The following is a 20,693-nucleotide window of genomic DNA, read 5'->3' as shown; positions in this document are numbered from 1 at the left end:
TATATTTCATTTGTTATAATCAGTATTTATCAAATTTAACTGACCACCAAATCTTAATTTTTTTCATTTAGTTTAATGTTAAATTTAAAAGCCCTTGTTTTTTTACAGGTTTTTTTTCTCTCTCTATAAATTTGTAGTTCTAATTAAGTATGTTGAAATGATAACATAGAAAATACTTACTGGAATGAATCATGACTATGGAATTATCACATGAATCAGCAGATTTACTGTGGTGTGTTTGTGTTGGAAAATTAAGAAGGGCAGCAGTTCAAACCCACCAGCTGCTCCTTGGGAAACACCATACAGGGTCACTACGAGTCAGAACCGACTCTATGACACTTAACAACACAGATGCTAAGGAGTCCTGATGTTGCAGTGGTTAAGCATTTGGCTGCTAACCAGAAGGTTGGCAGTTTGAACCTCACTGCTTTTCAGAAGAAAAAATGTGTTCATCTGCTTCTATAAAGATGACAGTTTTGAAAACCCCATGGGAAGTTCTACTCTGTCCTATAGGTCTCTGTGAGTCATATTTACTGGATGGCAATGGGATTTTTTTTTTTTTTTTTTTTAATTCTTTGGTTCTACAGATGTTAAATTCAGGACTTAAGAATTTATTAAAAATGAAAATTTATTTAATAGATGTATTTGGCTTATATTAAAAACATTAATGATTATGATAATTTTATGGGTTTTAACAGTTTTTAGGCTCTGTTTTACCACTGTTTCACTAACATTTTTTAAAAAACTCAAATATTGAAAAATCTAATAAATTGTTTTACAGGCACTTTCAGCTCTGTTTATTTGGCCACAGCACAGTTGCAAGTAGGACCCGAAGAGAAAATTGCTCTAAAACACTTAATTCCAACAAGTCATCCCTTAAGAATTGCTGCTGAACTTCAGTGCCTTACAGTGGCTGGGTAGGCAAATTAAAGATACTTGAATTGAACTAGCTGTATATAATTCATTAGGTTTTTAAGTGGATGCTTATTAGAGAGGTGAAATTGCCCTTAAATTAAGCATATCCTTCATTCAAGTGTTTGCAAGTTGTTAGCACTTTCCATTAAACTTGGACTGGTGAGTTAAATATATCTTGATTCTCTCAGAGAGGATTTCCCTAGAGACCCAACTTGACTTCCTGTTCTTTTGCTACTTCTTTTTGTAATCTTCCTGCCAATCCTAAACCATGGTTTTCGTAGTCTAGATTTAACATACAATATGGGGAACTCATTTCATGTCTCCCCAGTTATTACTGACATGCTCAGTTCATGCTTTACTGAGAACAGCAGAATCATCTGGCATGTCTTTCTCATTGATCTCTATTTGATGAATCATCTTTATCAACCTAGTGAAATGATTTAGTATCTCTCATGCTCTTATTCTTCCAGCACCTTTTCATAGCCAGACTTTTCAGAACATGTCTGTATCCTGTTTTTATTCCTTTTCACTCTACAGTTAGTGTGGCTGCTCTCCTCTAGGCTAAACTGAAATTCTTGCTGTTGTTTTTAAGTGATGTTGAGTTGATTCTGACTCCCAGCGACCCTGTGTAGGGTCTCCAACGAGCAGCTGGTGAGCTTGAAACACCAACCTTGTGGTCCAGTGCCTAACCCACAGTGCCACACCAGCACTTTAGTTAAGCGTTAACCATGACTGCTGTTTTACCTGTTTGCATTCACATGAGCTCTCAGTGCAGCATCCATCGTAATGGATTTGACCATTGTCTGTTGGTTTCTTTATGGGTCTTTCATTTTCAGTATTATTTGCCGGCTCCTTCTCTTCTACCTAACCTCCTGAATGTTGAAGTTCTTCAATGCGTGATCTTGAGCTTTCTGTCTCTCAGTACCCATCCTTAGGTAGTATCATGCATTCTACATGACTTTAAAGACATAATAATGGTTCCCAAAAAGATACAGCTAGCCTCAGACCTCTTAGCTGCCTGTAGGTTTATGTAAACCTACTAACCTATTTGACGTTTCAAATATCTCAAACCCAGTATCCCCAAAATGAAATTGCTAATCTACTCTCCTGCCTAAAACACCCGGTAGCAATAAACTGTTCTCTCATATACTCATCTCAGTAATCGGTACCATCATTTACCCAGTTGCTCAGACCAAGAACCTAGGAATCAATTTTCCATTTTTCTCCGAAACTGTATCAGTTGTCCTGGCCATTCTGTCTCTAAAATATACCTATAATTCCTTTTATTTTTAACTACACTGCACAGTACTACCTCAGTACAAGTCTAGACTACCTCTCTTCTACCTTCACTTTCTGTCCTCATATAGTAGCCAGTTGTTGTTTGGTGCCATCGAGTCGTTACTGACTCATAGCAACACTATGTACAACAGAACAAAACACTGCCTAATCCTGTTGTTGCCACAATTGTTGCCACGCTTGAGCCCATTGATGCTGCCACTTGGCCAATCCATCTCACTGGGGGTCTTCTTCTTTTTCTCTGACCCTCCACCTTACCAAACATGATATCCTTCTCCAGTGACTCGTCCCTCCTGACAATATGTCCAAAGTATGAAAGACGAAGTTTGGCCATCCTGGCCTCCAAGGAACCCTCTGGCTGCACTTATTCCAACACAGATCCTTTTGGCAGCCCATGACACTTTCGGTATTCTCCTCCAACACCATAACTCAAAAGCATCAATTCTTCTACTGTCTAACTTATTCACTGCCCAGCTTTCACATGCATAGGAGGTTATTGAAAATACCATGGCTTGGGTCAGAAGCACCTTAGTCCACAAGCTGACATCTTTGCTCTTCAACACTTTAAAAAGGTCTTATGCAGCAGATTTGACTAATGCAATACATCGTTTGATTTCTTGACTGCTTCTTCCATGAGTGTTGATAGTTGATTCAAGAAGAATAAAGTCCTTGATAACTTCAGTCTTTTCTCCATTGATAAGAATGTTGCTTATTGGTCCAGGGTTGAGGATTTTTGTTTTCTTTACATTGAGATGCAATCCATACCGAAGGCTGTGCTCTTTGATCTTCATCAGGAAATATTTTAAGTCTTCACTTTCGGCAAGTAGGATTGTATCATCTGCATATTGCAGGTTGTTAATGAGTCTTCCTCCAATCCTGATGCCATGTGTTGTTGTTTTTTTTCATATAAACAGCGTCTCGGATTATTTGCTCAACATACAGGTTGACTAAGTATGGTGAAAGAACACAAGCCTGTCCCTCACTTTTTAAAATTTTAAACCATTCAGTGTTCCCGTGTTCTTTTCGAACAACTGCCTTTTGGTCCATGTACAGATTCCTCATGAGCACAATTAAGTGTTCAGGAATATTCATACTTCATAATGTTGTCCATAGCTTGTCATGATCCACACAATCGAAAGACTTTGTGAAGTCAGTAAAGCACAGATAAACATCTTTCTGGTATTCTCTGCTTTCACCCAAGATCCAGTGGTCCATAGCATCCAGAGATACCTTTAAAATGTAAAAAAAAAAATATGTAACATAATTTGAATAGTACTAATTTTACCACTCACAATCTTCAGTAGTTTACTATTGTGTTTTGGGAGAAAAAAATTCTAAATTTTACTGTGAACTTTTAAATTTCTGTTTAGCCAAGGGCTGATTTAACTCTGACTACTCTCCCAACTTCATCTCATGCCAGTCTACCTACCTCCCTTTCTATGTTGTTTTTTCAGTGCCTCCAATTTGTCTCAAGAGCTTTCTTGCGTCTGAGCCACGGCCCCTGCTCTTTCTCTATTTAGGAGACCACCTCCCCAATCTTTGAATGCTGACTCACCTTTCTGGTGTGAGAGATAGGCAGGTACTGCTTTAAAGTGGTCTTCTCAGAATTAAATTGTTGTTAAATGTTTCAAAGTTGGTTTCAACTCCTAGCAAACTTGCATAGAGTTTCCTAGGAATGGCTATTGGGTTTGAGCTGCAGACCTTTTAGTTAGCAGTTCAGTGCTTATTCTGCATACCACATCAGGACTCCTGAATTAAGTTACACCCTCCTACTTTTTATTGCCACATCTTTTGCTTTCTTTCAAAGCCTGTATCATAATTTGCCATCAATTTTTACCTTGCTTATTCTCTGTGATTTCCACTAGATAATTAACTCCATGAGATCAGAAATCATATTAGTTTTATTCACCATTACATTGCTAATGTTGAATGTTATTCTGTGTTATCAAGTTGATCCCAGCTTATAACAACCTATGTATAAGAGAATGAAACATTGCATCATCTTGCGCCATCCTCACAATTGTTATGTTTGAGCCCATTGTTGCAGCCACTGTGTCAGTCCATCTCATTGAAAGTCTTCCTCTGTGTCACTGACCCTTTACCGAACATGGTGTTCTTCAGGGACTAAGTCGCCTCTTGGTAACATGACCAGAGTACATGAGACAAAGTCTTGTCGTCCTTGTTTCTGAGAAGCATCCTGGTTGTACTTCCAGGACAGATTTGTTTGTTCTTCTGGTAACCCATGGTATGTCCAGTATTCCTTGCCCACACCATAATCCAAAGGCACCAATTCTTCAATCTTCCCTATTCAGTTACTGACCAATAATAGTGCCCACCAAGTATTGAATGGATGAACTGATTTTATTGTTGCACCCCTGTATTTATTATAGAAGCCAAGATGATGAGCTATCATCTCTTCTGAGAGTAATCTCTAATGATTACATACATTCTAGTCCTGTCAAACAAGGTCATTCCTTTCCTTTCCCACACTTTCATTATCTCTCTCTACTGCTTTTCCTTTCCCTATGCTTCAGAAAGTCTTCACCTAATCTTGCTGCCTTCCTAGTTCCCATAGTATTTTCCTTCTTTCCTTTGCCGTACATTTCAGGAATACTGTCTTTATGCTTTGCTTCCAGTGTATCTTGTTTTCTCTCCTGAAATTTTGTTAAGCCTCTTCCTTTTCACTTAAATTGCTCTCTGAAAAATTGCCAGATTCATTCCCTCCAAACCAAAGAGCCTGCCCTCAATTCTAATTCTCCTTGATTTCCATGTTTATCGCCCTTTCCTTTCAAATGTTTCACTTTGGTGAAGTCCCTAGTAAGGCTTTCTGTTCCTTGAATTTTTTCTCCAACCTGAGACTTTCCAAGGCACCATTTCTTCTTCTTTCTCATTTTCACAGCTTTGAAATCACTTCTCTACAAGTACTAACACTTAACAACAACAAATCAAATGGGTGAATTTTCAGTTTGTTCTTGTTAGTCAGTTCCAATTCAGCAGCGCTGTATAGGGTATCTGAGGAGCAGCTGGTAAGTTTGAACTGCCAACCTTGCAGTTCAAACTGGCTTTGCACCCCAGTGCATTATATCCTGCAGTGCCACATGTTGCTTTTTCTAGATTCTCTACTTATTTTCTTGTTATTATTTTTTTTTTACTAACTCAGGCTCAAATCTATGAAAATCAACTTTCCCTCATTTTCCTCATCTTTTATGCAATAGTGAATCAAAGCAATTAAGAGCATAAATATGGAGCAAACTGCCAGAATTCAAATGCTGGCTCTGTGACTTAATAGTTTAGGGGCCTTGGGGAAGTTCCTCAGCCTCTCTGTGCCTGAATTTCCACATCTGTAAAAGGAAGTGGGGTGAGAGCACCCACTTCACAGGGTTATTCAGAAGATGAAGTAAATTTGTTAATATGTGTGAAGTCTTTCAGAACAGAGTCAGGATAAATGTAAGCAATTACTGTTATTTTAAAATGCATTTATTACCTTCATCTTATCTTCTACTATTGCCTGATAATTTATTCATCCTTTCTTTCTTATACTGCCATGTACCCAGCTAATGCTGTAATTATTTCATAATTGAATTGTATTAGTACCCTTATAACTGGTGCTATTTTTTAAAAAGAAAGCTGATGATTTTAACTTAGTTTTCTAGTATATTTATGCATTGCTAAATTTACTTTGAAAAAAGTCATGAAGTTTCATTTCATTTGACCTTTTCTCCTAAGTTCATTTTACATTTTTCCACTAGGGGGCAAGACAATGTCATGGGAATAAAATATTGCTTTAGGAAAAATGATCATGTGGTTATTGCTATGCCATATCTGGAACATGAGTCCTTCTTGGTAGGTTTGAATATTTCTTGAATTTTTACTACCTCAACATTTAATTGAATACAATTTTATGACCTTATTCAAAACTTTGTTTTAGGACATTTTGAATTCTCTGTCTTTTCAAGAAGTACGGGAATATATGTTTAATCTGTTCAGAGCTTTGAAGCGCATTCATCAGTTTGGTATTGTTCACCGTGATGTTAAGCCCAGCAATTTTTTATATAATAGACGCCTGAAAAAGTAAGTATGAAAGTTAACGGGAAAATATCTACGCTTGAAGACCGTGAGGCCCATGTCTTCTTAGTCAAAGAACATACGTACACATCCTTGGACAGATTATTCAAATTTTCAATGTGATTGGGGAAGGGAAGTACAGAGAAATAAAATTGTATTAGCAAGGCAATGTACATACTTTATCCAAAGGAAATTACTGAGTCAAAAAAGAGATTTAGAAAGGGACTGGTTTTATTTGGCTTTATACATATCTTCTCTTTGAGGTCCATTTTTCTTCCTTAGTAAATGAGGAGATTGGACCACATGATAGCTAATTTCCATTTCAGCGCAATTCTCTTTATATATTTTCATGTGAATTATATACATGTAGGCATTATAACTTGAAAATAACTTAAATGTTGCTGTGTATACAGTGGATTGTGCTGAGTATGGTAAGAAATATAGAACAGTAGCTTCTTTTTTGACTTTTATACCCCTGGATCTTTTTTTCCGTACCTTCTTTGATTAAATCAGATTTTAAAACCATGATTTTCTTTTTCTTTCTGGATGCAGCTGTTTTTGTTTTATGTCACTTAACTCTTTTAAAACTATGGCAGAGTACAGCTGGCAGAAAGTGTTACAAATATAATCCTTAACATTTTTAATTAAGATTTTAAATTATAAATTTTATGCTATGATGCCACTACCAGAGAACAAAGGACTGCTTCTCTCTAACATTCCTCTTCTGCCTTGTCAGCAGCAGATCATTGGAAAAAGACCTTACTTATTTTTTGGACTGCATCTCCCCATAATTGTCATCCTAGTTGGCTATAAAATGCTTAACCTTGTCAAAAAAAAAAAAAATTTTTTTTTTCCCTTCAGGAACCTGATAAACTCTGCATTGACTCCTCCCCCATTAAAAAATGTAATTTCTCTGTGATTTGAGATATTATGATGTCACTAAAGCTTTAATTGGAGTCCTGGTGTGGCACTGTGGGTTAATGCGCTAGACTGCAAAGTCTGTTTGAACCATAAGGTCGGTGGTTCAAGCTCCCCAGAGGCTACTTGGAAACCCTATATAGGGTCGTTATGGGTCGAAACCAACTCGATGGCACTTAACAATAATAACAAAACTTTAATTGTTACAGAGATGTAAGATTGCTTAATTTTGTTTCTTAGGTACGCCTTGGTAGACTTTGGTTTGGCTCAAGGAACTCGTGATACAAAAATAGAGCAACTCAGATTTGTCCAGTCTGAATCTCCGCAGGAAAGCTCTTCACAGAATAAGTCCCACGTAATCACAGGAAACAAGATTTCACTGAGTGGCCCAGCATCTAAAGAGCTGAATCAGCAGCCTACCACAAAAACATCTGTTAAAAGGCCCTACACAAATGCACAAATTCAGCTTAAACAAGGAAAAGATGGAAAGGTTCAGCTTCTTTTATTTCTTAAGTACTATCTCTATTTCAGAAATGTACTCTTGCCTCCAAAAGAGGGTGATATAATACTAGGATACTACTTGCAATTAAAACAGTAGTTTCACATTTGTTTTATGTGTTCAACCGGTCAGATTTTCATGAAGATTTGTACTGGATCATTTTGCTTATGGTTTCAAAACTGAAATATACATAGATTTATAATGTCTTTGTTACTGTGTTTAACAAAATTGCATTATATGAAAACGTTAAAAAATAACGTATTGTTATATGAAGTTCAGATTAATTATCCTTTGCCAAAATAAGCATTAGTTTGTAGGTGAAAATTTTGAAGTGTCTATCTCCATTTTAGCTGCACAGCAAAATGTAACATCCATGCCGGTGGTTTTTAGGTGTATATTTGTGAGCTAAGATAATAACATTGTATGGGTGTGAAGAGTTCTGTCTAGACTATTTTCTCCTTTCACAGAAGTGTTTTGGTGCCTGAGAATGACTTGGATGCAGCTGTTTTTGTTTTATGTCACTTAACTCTTAAAACTATGGCAGAGTACAGCTGGCAGAAAGTGTTACAGATATAATCCTTATTTTCCTTGTTTTTGTTGGTATTGTAGGAGGGATCTGTAGGCCTTTCTGTCCAGCGCTCTGTTTTTGGAGAAAGAAATTTCAATATACACAGCTCCATTTCACATGAGAGCCCTGCAGTGAAAGTAAGTAATGTAGCTTAATAGTGCAATGATAAGTCAGTCGTACGCTGAAGACAGTTTAGGTAATGACTAGGGTAGCATTTATTAGCAGTTTTAACAAGTTTACTGCCTGGTAGAATCTTTGAGCATTTTTGATTAGCTAACTAACTATTGTTGCTCTTTCAATAGAGGAACATTTGGAACATTAAGTTTTTTTTCTCTCTTCGTTGGCTAGAATGTGTGCTCCCAACACCTAACACAGTGCTGACTCAGTTACTTGCATAAAAATGTTTATAAAGTTAACAAAATTGTTATTAGTGGTAGATGCTTTTAAATATTCTGTGACAGCTGGACAGCATGAGCAACAAATTAAAACTGATTTTAGCCAATGTAATTGTGCAGTCTACAGTTTTGAAATGGAGTTAGACACTAGAACATAACTCTTTTATATTCCGGTAAATAGATCAGGAAAAGTTCTAATAGTGTACATCAACTATTTACCATTTAAAACTAATTTGTAAATTTTAATATAAGTTTATTCCACAGAAAAACCAGAGAGATCCCTTAAAAGTTTAATAGACAGTTTTCTAAATTCACATAACACATCCAGCGGTTCTGAAAGTTATGCTTCCAATACTGGTTTTGCCAAGTCAGCATTTGAAGGCATCATGCTAAATGTTATGAAAATAGAAAATACGATCTTTCTTTTACAGCTAATGAAACAATCAAAAACTGTGGATATACTCTCTAGAAAATTAGCAACAAAAAAGAAGGGTATTTCTACAAAAGTTGTCAGCAGTGGTGTGATGAGGAAAGCTACCACTTCTTGCACAGCTACCCCGAGCTGCGACTGTTACGCAACAGATAAAGTTTGTAGCGTGTGTCTTTCAAGGTAAAGTGCTCTGATGGTATTATACACCACCAGCATTTTGTCATACAGGATTAGAAATTGCATTGATTTGGTGAGCAATTGATTTCATTGCATAAAAGGGAATAAGACAAATCTGTGATGTATACAGGCACTTGTTAAGTTGTTTGTTGTTAAGTGCTGTCGAGTCAATTTTGACCCATAGTGACCCTATATAGGGTTTCCAAGGAGCAGCTGGTGAGCTTGAACCACCAACTTTGCAGTTCAAACGACTTTGCAGTCTGATGCATTAGCCCACAGAGCCACACCAGGTCTCCATACAGGCACTAGTGCAGTATAAATCATATCTTGAAGGGCAGGTCATTTCTTTTGCCATATGTTATTCATTTGACATGCATATGCTTTTTGGAAAACACATTTGCTCTTATATGCAAATTTTGAGAGGGAAATAGCTTTTTTGGAACCATCTATAATTTCATATTTTTTTTCCTGTTTAATGTCTTTATTCCTATCTGTGTGTAATAAACAGAACCAAAAGATAAGCGTCTTCTCTTCTCTCACTCCCATCTCCAACTTTCTGCCTAATAAACTCCTTCCCTTCTTTCAAGACATGACTTTCATAAAGCCTCACCTGACGAATTCAAGTGAATAAGTATATAAATAATTTATCACCTGAAATAGAAATTATTTTTTATACCTTTGGATCCCAGTTATATTTTTTGTTCCTTTAGGATTCTTATCATCTACTTCCTGTTTTTATGCTTGAAATTACCTTAAAACTTTGTTGGAATAAGACCAGGGAACTGTTTGGGGTAGGGGAATAAGCAAATGCAAGATCTAAGTTATTCAGCACACTGGATTTGTCATTTACATTATAATAAGTTGTTTTCTTAATTGACTCTGTTATATTCATTGAATTACTAGGCCCAAATGTAACTATTGTAATATAGTCAATCACATAATCACTTAGAAATATTCTGGGTTTTTTAAATAATTTTTTTTAAATATCAAGGTGAAATTTATTGTGTACTAATAAATAAAAATTTTTACTCTTAAGTGTTAAAGCTTAACATGACTAGTAAAATTTCATTTCTTCATAAGGCGGCAACAAGTTGCCCCAAGGGCAGGTACACCTGGATTCAGAGCACCAGAAGTGTTGACAAAGTGCCCCAATCAGACTACAGGTATGTTGCACTGGAAATACAGAAAACCGAACCTGTTGCCTTTGAGTCGCTTTCAATTCATAGACAGCGTAGAGCGAGCTGCCCCGTAGAGTTTCCAAGATTGTAATCTTAATGGAAGCAGATTGCAACATCTACTTCCACAGATTGGCCTGTGGTTTTGAACCACTGACCTTTAGGTTAGGAGCTGAGCAATTAATTTACAGTGTTACCAGAACTTCTTAGAAATCAGAACCCAATTCAAATTTTATTGTCCCAGTTATATTTTGTTTCTTGATCTTTGCCTATTAAGACTGGTATTTGTGCCCTTCTACTTTTAATTGTGCAAGTATGACATTCCCATATTTGACATATTGCTATTTGTTTCAAATAGTAAGTTAGTGCTGTTTTTTTAAAACATTTGTTTACTATAGCTTGCATTTTGTGTATCTACTTACACAATGATTTCACTAGGAATTTTGCTAACATCACTCACTGTTGTGGGGAAAAAAGTTATATTTAGTACTTTTGGCTAACTTTATTATTTTGTTTAAGAATTGGAGCATTTCATTTGTTCGTCTTCTATAATTCAGATACTATTGTGTGTATGATTATATTTTTTGTTGTGGCGAAGACAATAAAATAGCATTAAGTAGGGTTTTTTTCTAAAGTCTTGTATAATTTAAAAGGTTTCATGTAACTATAATCCAGTAAATGTATTATTGATTGACTAGATGAGTACCAGTCGCTGGAGAAGGATATCATATTTGGTAAGGTGGAGGGTCAGAGAAAAAGAGGAAGACCCCCAGCAAGATGGATTAGCCAAGTGGCAGCATCAGTGGTCTCAAGCGTGGCCACAGTTGTGGCAACAACAGGCCTGGGCATGTTTTGTTCTGTTGTACATGGGGTCATTATGAATTGGTACTGACTCAGTGGTATCTAACAACAACTGTTCACTAGGATGATGGACTATTATGTGTTTACTCTGTTCTTTCTAATGATACAAAAATGAATGAGTCAGTCAACTCACACTCTAATCAGGACTGATATTAAGTTGGTTTCAATTCATAGCGACCCAGTCTAGGGTTTCTAAGGCTGTAAATCTTTACAGAAGCAGAAAGCTTCATCTTTCTCCTGTGGAGCGAGTAGTGAGCTCAAGTCGGTAAGCTGTGGTTAGCAATCCAATGTTTATCCTACAGTATCACCTTGCTCCCCTTAATTAGGGTGCACACTCAAATTTGGTTGCCTGTTGAGTACAGTGACAAACTTTTATGTAACACTAGAATTAGTGTTAGACCTAACTAACTAACCTAACCTGAGGAATCATGGAAAAGAGTTCATGGAAGAGATGACTGCTAAGGTAAGAATGTAAATTGGGATGGGAGGTTAACATTGAGGCATGTTCTAGTCATGCAGGAAACTTAATGTAGTGTTGCTGCATGTAGCATGTAAGCTGCAAGTTCAGGCGTGGTGAGAATTAAGCCTAGGAAAAGGCAGACAAGGGTAGATCATATTTGTTAAAGAGCTTGGACTACCCTGTAGTTACTGGAAAGTTATTCAAGGGAAAGAAATGGCAATCTTGTTCTCTAGATCATTGTAGCAGATGTACAGAAGAGGGATTTTGGAGAGTGTGGTCTGCAGTGGTCCAGGTAAGAGATGGTAAAAGCTTATATGAGGGTCTTAGTAGGTCTGGAAAGAAAGGTGAAGGATTAGAAAGACAGAATTTAGTGGGTAATTGAATATGGAATTTGGTAGGAGGTGGTGAGAGGGAAAGGTATCTAGGATGTTTACCAGGTTGCTAACTTAGGGAACTTAGATGAATACCAATAACAAAGATGAAAAATAAAGGCGGAGGAACTGGTTTATAGGGAAAAGTAAGGTTAGTTTGGATATAATTAGTTTAGGATCTTTGTAGGACATCCAGATAGAGATTTCTAGCAGAATAAAAGTAATTCTGAAGCTCAGGGAAGGTGTCTGAGCCGGAAATAGAATTATGTGTCATTGTTATGTACATTGTAGTAAAGCCATGAGGTAGATGGAGACCACTCAGGGAGAGAATACAGAGGAAGTGGTTGGAACTTTGGAGAACTCAGAATTTAAGACTGGGGATAAACATTAAAGGAACAGGTAGAGAGGTAAAAAGGGAACTAAACAGGCAGGTGATACAGTGGCAGATGAAATAAGTACAATAACTTCATGATACTGGGAGGTCAAGAGCACAAGAGAATGTCCCTAAAAGGAAGTGGGAAAAAGTTTCTTTACTTAAAGTTGAACTGATCCTAATCTTAACTGCCAGAACTGTAAAGATAATAGTTTTGGTAGCAATAGTTGGAGTCAGTATATGACTAAAGAAAAGTGTCTAACCTTCGATAGTTTTCACTAAAATGAAAGCTTTCTCTACTTACAGTATGCACTTAAATTATGCAATTTCCATACTTTTGCCCACATCACTATTTAATTTCCTTTGATCTTATAAAATTTGCATTCATTTGGTTTAATGTGACACTGTAGGATAGAAAGCACTGGACCACAAGGTTGGATTGAACTTCAAGGTCAGTGGTTCAAACTCACCAGCTGCTCCTCAGAAACCCTATACAGGGTCTCTATGAGTCAGAACCAAGTCAATGACACTTAACAGCAAAGTGTTTCTAAAGATAAAATATTCTTTTAGCACTACCATTATATTGCTTTAAAAAGAGAACATGTATTTTATGTTTAAGATGTAGATCAGATATTCTCATTTCTGACTGCACCAAAATCATCTCAGGAGCTTGGGGTTGAATATGTCATCAGAAGTTTTGAAATCTCCCATGGGGGTAATGGAGTCCTGGTGTGGTGCTGTGAGTTAATAAACCGGACTGCAAGGTTGGCAGTTCAAGCTCACCAGACACTCCTTGGAAACCCTATACAGGGTGGCTATGAATTGGAACCGACTTGATAGCACTTAACAAGGTGGTAGTACACAGTAAAGTGAGAACTACTGATTTAGATGACCAAATAGTAAATGATTTTTTTTCCAACTTTTTATTGTGAATTGAGTTAAGGTTTAAAAAGTAGCTTATCAATTTTGCATTCAACAAATCATATACTTGTTTCAGTACATAATTGGAATGCCCTTGTACCAACAGATAACAGTATTTACCTTTATTCACTTGAACTATTACAACCCTCCCTGTGTCTCCTGCTACATTTATCTTGCCACTGCTAACCCCTCCCTCTTATATACTGATGATAAAGGATTTTTAAAAGTTTGTGTTCTGTTGCAGCAATTGACATATGGTCCGCAGGTGTCATATTCCTGTCTTTGCTGAGTGGACGATACCCATTTTATAAAGCAAGCGATGATTTAACTGCTTTGGCTCAAATTATGACAATTCGTGGATCCAGGGAAACTATCCGGGCTGCTAAGACTTTTGGTAAGCTGTTTTATATTATAGACCGTTATCTTCTCCTACACCTCACTTAATAAGTTATTAGAAAATTCTCTTTACAAATAAATATATTCTATGTCCATAAAGTTCTCTGATCTTAGGTAGCAAGTTTTTTAATTGGTTGAAAATAAATTGCATTTATGTGAGAAAATAATTTGTCCTCATTTTTCGCATCAAACCATTTAAACTTAAACAATAAGTGCTATACTTACTTCTCCAGTACTTAAAATTCAGCTTTATAACTTTAAACAAAAGACTTAAGGAATAAAATCTTGTCTTACTCTCTGTGATTGTGATTTGACTTTGTAGCAGAAACAGTTTTACTAATCCTTAATTTTTTTTTTTAAGTGTATATTCTTTTAAGCGTAGTTACATTGTTTGATATTGAGTATGTAATAGTCCTGCCTTAAATGATGTTGTTGCTGTTAAGTGCCATCAAGTTGGTTGCAACCCATAGTGACCCTGTATAGGGTTTCCAAGGAGTGGCTGGTGAGTTTGAACTGCCGACCTTGTGGTTCAAACCGACTTGGCAGTCCAGCGGATTAACCCACAACACCACACCAGGACTCCTTAAATGATGTTAGTTGATACCAATAAGTAAATAGTTAAGTACAATACAGTATACAGGATGACAGACAATAGGGAACAGAATAGAATTTGTAATAATTGTCACATTCCTTAGGATATAGCAGAAAAGAGAAATAAACAGATTGCCTTTACTGGTGTAAGAATTTATTAGACCTGGGAATTCATCTCTTCAGCCATGTGAGTTCCTGTTTCTCTAGACTAAAATATGCAAAGAGTAAAAGACAATAAAGATGAATACTATTATACAAACAATCCTGCAGTAATAGTAGTAATAAACAACATCTACAAGTAGATACAAGGTAGACATGCAAGCTGCACAGTTGTAGGAAGGCAAATATGAGTATATAGATTTGGCAGAGGGTATATCTACACAGACAATTTGTATGTGCTATAAATATATGCAGGAATATTTTAAAGAATAATAGAGGGCAAAGTAATGAAACTTTTTAGCTATAACCAGACATCTTGAGGGAACAACTCACTGGGCTTAGGGATGTTAGGACCACAGTCTCGAGGGACAAATAAGTCAATTGGCATAACATACTCCACACAGACAATGTTCTACATCCTACTTTGGTGAGTTGCAAATGAGATCTTAAAAGCTTGTAAGTAGCCTTCTAAGATTCTGCAACTATTGGCCTCTTCTCAGAGCAAAGGCGAATGAGTAAATCAAAGATTCAAGGAATCAATTAGTCCAAAGGAATAATGGACCACACAGACCACAGTCTCCACTACTCAGAAACCAGAAGAACTAGTAGTGTCTTGCTTCTACTTTCAACCACTCTGATCAGGAATACAATAGAAAGTCCTGAACACAGGGAGATTTTTTTTAAAAAGCACAAAATTTAAAACTGTTTAAAAGATCAGACTTTCTGGTCTGATAGAGAATGGTGGACCTCTTAAGACTGTGGCCCTTGGGCACTTGGGGAGAGTATGTCTGGAACTGAATTCATCCGCAGGGATTGACTTTCATTTGTGTTGTTAAGTGCCAACTGCCATCACCTTGGTTCTGACGCTTAGCAAACCTGTATAGGGTTTCCAGAAAGCAGCTGGTGGGTTTGAAACACAAGGGCTTATCCTTCAGTGTTAGCTAAGACCAGTCTTATCCCTGCAGTGCCACGCTAGGACTCGCACCAATAGGCAGGCCTATAAAGTGAATAGTAACACTTTTTAGGGAAGAACATAGTCCTCAGTACAATCAGCCATACAAGACCACAAAGCGGCATTTACCCAAAAACAAAGCCCAGAAGTCAGGTAGGGGCAGGAAAAATGGGCAAATGGAAATGGAGAACCCAGAGAGGAAGAGAGAAGAGTGCTGTTACTATGAATGAATTGCAACCAGTGCCACTAAACAAAATATGTATAAATTGTTGATTAAAAAATTAATGTGCTCTGTAAACTATTACCCAAACTATAATTTTAAAAAGACGAGGATGCACAATGTATTTTTTAGTGCAATTATTTCAGTCTTGCTCTGGCCAACAACCTGAACTTATTTGCCTTTTGTGTTTATTCTTCAAGCATAATTATAATTAGTACTTTCCAAGAGTGGATGCCATTCAGTCAGCTTACTACCACACAATATTGGGTACCCCTTTGGGACAATCTTTCAGTCATTGCTTATCCTTTAGTGCTATACCAGGCTCACGAGACAACTACTGACTTTAATGCAGGACTTCAAACCAGTTTGTCCTAGTAAACAAAGTGAAAAAGGAGCAGACCAAATTTTTACCAAATTTTAGTTTGCATGATTTGCCAGGGTAAAAATTGTGAGATGCAGTAGTTAGCCCTTTTGTGAGATTGGATTATTGGTAGGACTGTGGAAAGCCATACACATTCAAAGCTTGTAGTTGGCCGTCATCTTTGAGCAGAGCAGCACTGTTGCAAACCCCTGCTTTCATGTTAGGTAAATTTGCTGTAACTTTGAAACAGTTGAACCAAAAAGTTCTTCATCACAATCACTTTCACTTGCTGCACGTGCAGTTTTTAAATCTTTGAAAAGGTTTTACTCAAGTAAGGGTTAAAAAGAACCACATGCACCTGTTCCAACTGACCTACAAATGGCTTAAAGACACAGCTAGCAGCAGAGCTCGTTCATAACCCAGGAGCTCCCTGTATAGAGTTTGTTTCTGTTTTAGCAGTATTATGTAGTTATTTCAGTCAGATTTTACTATAAGTTTGGACTAAAAACAGAACACCAAACTTCAACAACCATGAACTGTAAGTGTCTTCCCTCTATGATCCAAATAAGTGACATGCTGATGTTAGCAGAGCAAGTACTTTTACGTCTCCTGCCTTGTATCCAACCTATGTCACTGCCCTCAGTCCCTGAAACTGGGACTAGCTTTTCATGAAGTACTTGTTGAAGTGTGTTAAATAAATTCAAAAGAAAAACCATGAGGTAAACAGAAATACCGTCACATAGTTTTTAAGCGAACCCTCTGGTTGTGTAAAAGTACCAACTACCAAATAATTTACGTAAATTATGACATAACTTAAGAGAATATAAATGATTAGTTCTGACTATAATGTTCTTTCAGAAAATATAAGTTTAAAAGCAAAAAAAGGCACATTGTATCCTCAACAAACTTAATTTTGGTGGTTTGTTTCCTTTCTATCTTCCTTGCTTCTTAGCCCCCTTTTTTCCCCTGCTTTAATATGTTTTTGAGTGGCATCAAGTTGGTTTCTAACTCATAACTACTCTGCATAGAGTCTCCCAAGAAGTGGCTGGTGGGTTTGAACCGCCAACCTTGCCGTTAGCAGTCCAGTGCTTACCCTACAGCGCCATACCAGGACCAGTCCACTAATTCAATCAGAATATATAAAGATAACTTTTTTGGTAATCCAGAGTTAGAGTCATTGCTTTATGATAATCCATACATCCTAGAAATTAATCTAAATCTTGTCTACTCTGGTTAGAGCCACATTTCTGTTAAAAATACATAAATATAAGCAAAAGGAATACTTTTTGTATGCTTAGTTTACTGAATTCATTCAAAACCATTTACTAAAGTCCTTGTGTGGTGCTGTAGGATAAGCAGTGGACTGCTAACCACAAGGCTGGTGGTTGACACCCCAAGCCGCCCCTTGGGAATCCTATACAAAGTTGCTGTGAGTTGGAGCTGACTTGATGTGAGCTCTGTAGGAGAAGCAGTGGACTGCAAACCAGCAGGTTAGTGTTTCAAGCCCACAAACCACTCTGTGGGAGAAAGATGAGGCTTTCTTTTCCCATGAAGATTTACAGCCTTGGGAACCCTATTCAGGGTTGTTATGAGTTGGAACCAACTTGATGGCACTGAACAACTGTGTGCCAAAAGGAGCCCTGATGGCCCTGTGACTTAGGTGTTGGGCTGTTAACCACAAGGCTGGCAGTTCAAAACCTCCCAGTGGCTCTGCAGGAGCAAGATGAAGCTGTGTGTTCCCATAAAGATTTACCATTTTGGAAACCCTCTCAAAGGTCGCTATGTATTGGAATAGACTCAATGGCAGTGGGTTTTGTTGTTTTGGAATGTGTGCCAAGATGCTATTCTGAGTCTCTGTTCTCATACCACTTAAATTCCAATAGGGAAGACCAAGTACAACAAAGCTATTTTATCAGATAGATGAGTGCTATGAAGAGGACACAGCTATATTGGATAGGTTGGTCAGGAGTTGCATCTCTGTGAATGGGCCATTGAACAGGACAGAGATAGGCTGAATAATGCTGTTTTGTCCAGTCCAGCAAACATCATCAGTATGTACCAGACATTGTCTAGGTTTTAAGGGTTCATTGCTGGGTAAGATCTTTAAAGACTAATAGGCAAGACAGACATATATCGTTACCAATTACAATACAGGATAAAAAGTTATAATAGAAATCCTAAGATTTAGAAAGGTGTGTGACAAGGTTGTAGTCTTTCACCATACTTACTCAACCTGTATGCTGAGTAAATAATCCGAGAAGCTGGGTTAATGAAGAGAAACTGTGTCAGGATTGGAGGCAGACTCATTAACAACCTGAGATATGCAGATGATACAACCTTGCTTGCTGAAAGTGAAGAGGACTTAAAGTACTAATGATGATCAAAGAGCACAGCCTTCAGTATGGATTGCATCTCAATGTAAAGAAAACAAAAATCCTCACCACTGGACCAATAAACAACATTCTTAACAACGGAGAAAAGATTTAAACTGTCAAGGAATTCATTCTTGATTCAACTGTCAACACTCATGGAAGCACAAGTCAGGAAATCAAACAACATATTTCATTAGTCAAATCTTTTTAAAGTGTTGAAGAGCAAAGATGTCAGCTTGAGGACTAAGGTGAGCCTGACCCAAGCCATGGTGTTTTCAATAACCTCATATGTATGTCAAAGCTGGACAGTGAATAAGGAAGACCATAGAAGAATTGATGCTTTTGAGTTATGGTGTTGGAGGAGAATACTGAAAGTGCCATGGGCTGTCAAAAGAACTAACAGATCTGTGTTGGAAGCAGTGCAGCCAGAATGCTCCTTGGAGGCCAGGGTGGCCAAACTTCATCTTTCATACTTTGGACATAATGTCCGGAGGAACCAGTCGCTGGAGAAGGATATCATGTTTGGTAAGGTGGAAGGTCAGAGAAAAAGAGGAAGACCCCCAATGAAATGGATTGGCCAAGTGGCAGCATCAGTGGGTTCAAGCGTGGCAACAACTGTGAGGTTGGCCCAGGACCAGACAGTGTTTCGTTCTGTTGTGCGTAGGGTCGTTATGAGTTGGTACCGACTCAATGGCACCTCACAACAGCAACAGTAATAGAAATCTACAACAGATGCTTAAAATGATTTAGTCTCTGAGTATCGAAGGGCTCACAGAGATACCTGAAGCTGCATGGGACACACAGCATCCTCGACAAAGACAGAAGTCACAAAAGTAAAGATGTGTTAGGTGCTGTTGACTAAGCAATTTTGTCATAGAGGCTTGGAAAGGTAGGGGAGTAAGTGGGGGAGACTGCAGACAGTTGGTAATTGTAGAAGCATAGATGAAGCTGAGGAAGTTGGTAGTCAAATGAGTCCTTGGCCCAGTAAATCTCTACTCTCTTCGTACTGTCACCCACTTCATTGTTTGACTTTCAGCTGTGTAATTCAAACACAAATGGAATCTGACATGCGCTGTCGTATCCAGTGCAAACACATAAAGCAAGCATATGGTTGGACCTGCCTGTTTATCATAGGAGAGGCTTCTGACATTTGAATGTTATAATAATAAATTCCATGGTTTTGTTTTGTTTTGTTTTCTCTTAGGCAAATCAATATTATGTAGCAAAGAAGTCCCAGCACAAGACTTGAGGAAACTCTGTGAGAGGCTCCGGGGTATAGATTCCAAAGCCCTCAAATTAATAAGTGATATACAAGGGCCTGCTTCCCAGGACCCAACTTTTTCAGAGAAGACTGACCATAATGCTGCTCACCTCATACAAACCCCTCAAGCACATTCCTCAGAGAATTCATTGCACAAAGGGGACAGTAATGATTGTGGGACCTGTTTAGAGGAAGACACTACCAATGTAGAAGGCTGGGATGAGGTGCCTGATGAAGCATATGACCTGCTTGATAAACTTCTGGATCTAAATCCAGCTTCAAGAATAACAGCAGAAGGAGCTTTATTGCATCCGTTTTTTAAAGATATGAGCTAGCTTGTGACTATGGTTCTTAATTTAATGTCTGCTATTATGTGTTGTTGGAGTGAGAAAAGGTGAGTTCTTTATAATAACTATTAGTTCTTGGTAAGATACCAAGGCAGGATCAGTAACTTAAAATTTTAGTATATACTTTTGTGGCAGATTCTAAAATCAGCAGTTTTAGATAAAAGCTACTGGAGATTTAACATTATTGCAGATGCCTGGGACATTTCTTTGAACTAACAAAGAATATGATCGCCTTTGAGTTAAATCCACCAGAGTAAAATCACATTTTTAGTTTTCCTAATTATTTTTCACTGCCATATGCAGGAAAAGGACCATTTTAATTTAATACATAGGAGTTCTAGTCTTAATAGGTGTGATCGGGATTAAATGAATCAAAAGACTGAGTTTACTGGTTTTGTAGAGCTATGACCTATGTTTACTTTTGGAAGATCTGATTGCATGCTCTAATAATTCTGTAGGTAAATAAGGTACTTTCCTTTCTAGAGGTAGATTGATTTTGTGAGCACTAAAATTAAGAATTATTGGGCTTGGGGCAAAATACCACTTAAAATTGAATTTACTTTATCAACTGTAAAGTATTTTATGAAAGCACATTTGTGTGGATTGCAAT

The 20,693-nt window shown here is 37.4% G+C and overlaps 1 protein-coding gene across 1 annotated transcript in view; it reads left to right on the top strand.

Annotated features, from left to right (window-relative positions):
* Positions 1-20,071, top strand: part of CDC7 (cell division cycle 7) — a 39,701-nt gene extending 19,630 nt beyond the window's left edge. The window contains exons 3-11 of the mRNA XM_006830968.1: positions 782-917; positions 5,961-6,054; positions 6,140-6,282; positions 7,435-7,684; positions 8,303-8,398; positions 9,088-9,266; positions 10,344-10,426; positions 13,669-13,818; positions 19,680-20,071. Of these exons, the coding sequence (XP_006831031.1) occupies positions 782-917; positions 5,961-6,054; positions 6,140-6,282; positions 7,435-7,684; positions 8,303-8,398; positions 9,088-9,266; positions 10,344-10,426; positions 13,669-13,818; positions 19,680-20,071 (1,523 nt within the window). The remainder of the gene's footprint in view (positions 1-781; positions 918-5,960; positions 6,055-6,139; positions 6,283-7,434; positions 7,685-8,302; positions 8,399-9,087; positions 9,267-10,343; positions 10,427-13,668; positions 13,819-19,679) is intronic.
* Positions 20,072-20,693: the final 622 nt, after the last annotated feature.

Source organism: Chrysochloris asiatica, unplaced genomic scaffold (genome assembly GCF_000296735.1).
Source record: "Chrysochloris asiatica unplaced genomic scaffold, ChrAsi1.0 scaffold00002, whole genome shotgun sequence".
NCBI lineage: Eukaryota > Metazoa > Chordata > Mammalia > Afrosoricida > Chrysochloridae > Chrysochloris > Chrysochloris asiatica.
The sequence above is the reverse complement of the archived record's forward strand: the minus strand, read 5'-3'. Positions and strand labels throughout refer to the sequence as shown.